This window comes from Mandrillus leucophaeus, unplaced genomic scaffold, assembly GCF_000951045.1.
Source record: "Mandrillus leucophaeus isolate KB7577 unplaced genomic scaffold, Mleu.le_1.0 Scaffold357, whole genome shotgun sequence".
Classification (NCBI taxonomy): domain Eukaryota; kingdom Metazoa; phylum Chordata; class Mammalia; order Primates; family Cercopithecidae; genus Mandrillus; species Mandrillus leucophaeus.
In genome coordinates this window covers 586,160-588,055 of record NW_012103776.1, presented here as the reverse complement: position 1 = coordinate 588,055, position 1,896 = coordinate 586,160, and the positions used below count along the sequence as shown (strand labels likewise).

At 45.6% G+C, this 1,896-nt stretch overlaps 1 protein-coding gene across 1 annotated transcript in view; it reads right to left on the bottom strand.

The window, feature by feature from the left end:
- The window catches only part of PDIA4 (protein disulfide isomerase family A, member 4), a 33,601-nt gene that overhangs the window by 17,970 nt on the left and 13,735 nt on the right, over nucleotides 1-1,896 (bottom strand). Inside the window, exon 3 of the mRNA XM_011989548.1 lies at nucleotides 156-361. Coding sequence (XP_011844938.1) covers nucleotides 156-361 — 206 coding nt within the window. The remainder of the gene's footprint in view (nucleotides 1-155; nucleotides 362-1,896) is intronic.

Sequence of the window (1,896 nt, the reverse complement as noted above, 5' to 3'; positions counted from 1 at the left end):
CCCAAGAACAAGTAAACATTCCAGAGGCCTAAGGCTCCTAAGTCAGTCCCTGGTACCCTCAGCTTTTCTTCCTCTATTATCCCAATTCCCATTCCCTGAACTTTCTGTTCCTGCAGGAAGGAGTTCTTCCTCCACCAGCTCAGGTACTAGCTCACCTTCTTGGGTTCTGGAGCCCTCGTAGTCTACAGCCTGCCCCTTCTTAAGGATCTTGATGGTGGGGTAGCCACTCACATCAAACCTGCTGGCCAGCATAGATGCTGAGGTTGCATCGATCTTGGCAACAGGAATGGGAGGATCATTATCCTTTAATATGTTGGCAATTTTTTCATATTCCGGAGCAAACTGCTTGCAATGTCCACACCTAACAATCAGATTAGGGAGGGCGAAAAACATTAACTGTACCTATGGAGATTTAAATGCAACAATACATACTGTACTTATGGAGATTTAAATCTAGTAATACATACTGCTATGGTCTCGATGTGGTTTGTCCACACCAAAATGTTGAAATCTGATCCCCAATGTGGCAGTGTTGGGAGGTGAGACCTAGTGGGAAGGGTTTACGTCTGAAGGGTGGAACCCTCATGAACAGGTAAATGCCCTTTCAGGAATGTAGTTTAAAAGAGCTTGGCGTGGCCAGGTGCAGTGGCTCAAGTCTGTAATCCCAGCACTTTGGGAGGCTGAGGTAGGTGGATCACCTGAGGTCAGGAGTTTGAGATCAGCCTGGCCAACATGGTGAAACCCCATCTCTATGAAAAATACAAAAAATTAGCTGGGTGTGGTGGCAGGCGCCTGTAATTCCAGTTACTCAGGAGGCTGAGGCAGGAGAATGGCGAGAACCCGGGAGGCGGAGCTTGCAGTGAGCTGAGATCGTGCCACTGCACTCCAGCCTGGGCGACAGAGCAAGACTCTGTCTCAAAAAATTATTTAAAAAAAAAAAAAAAAGAGGCCAAGGCAAGTGGATCACGAGGTCAGGAGATCAAGACCATCCTGGCTAACATGGTGAAACCCCGTCTCTACTAAATATACAAAAAATTAGCCAGGCATGGTGGCACACATCTGTAGTATCAGCTTCTCGGGAGCCTGAGGCAGGAGAATCACTTGAACCCAGGAGGCAGAGGTTGCAGTGACCCATGATCATGCCACTGCACTCCAGCCTGGGCGACAGAGTGAGACTCTGTCTCCAAAAAAAAAAGAAAAAAGAAATGCAAATTATCTGGACTGACTTGTATCGTATCTAGACTGAAATGTACTGAATCAGAAACTCTGGGGCTAGGGCCCAGCAATCTGAACGAGCCCTCCAGTTGACTGACGCTTGCTAAGCATTAAGAACCACTGCTCTAGACCACCACCAAGACCCCTAACCTCTGATGTCATTTCCTAACACTCCTGTTTTCATTTATTTATTTACTTATTTTTGAGACAGAGTCTCACTCTGTCACCCAGGCTGAAGTGAAGTGGCACAATCTCAGCTTATCACAACCTCCGCTTCCTAGGTTCAAGCAATTCTCCTGCCTCAGCCTTCCAAGTAGCTGGGATTACACACATGAGCCACTACAAGCAGCTAATTGTTGTATTTTTAGTAGAGATAGGGTTTCACCATGTTGGTCAGGCTGGTCTTGAACTCCTGACCTGAAGTGATCCAGTCGCCTTGGCCACCCAAAGTGCTGGGGATACAGGTGTGAGCCACCGTGTCTGGCCCATTTCCTAACACTCCTGCCCATGTTTTGAGTTTCAGAGTCTGAAATGTAAAGAGGCCATGCCCCAGCCCACCCAGCCCGGATACCATGTGCATTCATTTAATAAAATTAAATAAACTTTATTAAAATAAAATTAAACTTTACTAAAATAAAATTAAATAAAAATTAAATCATGTATTTGTTCATTCATTTAATA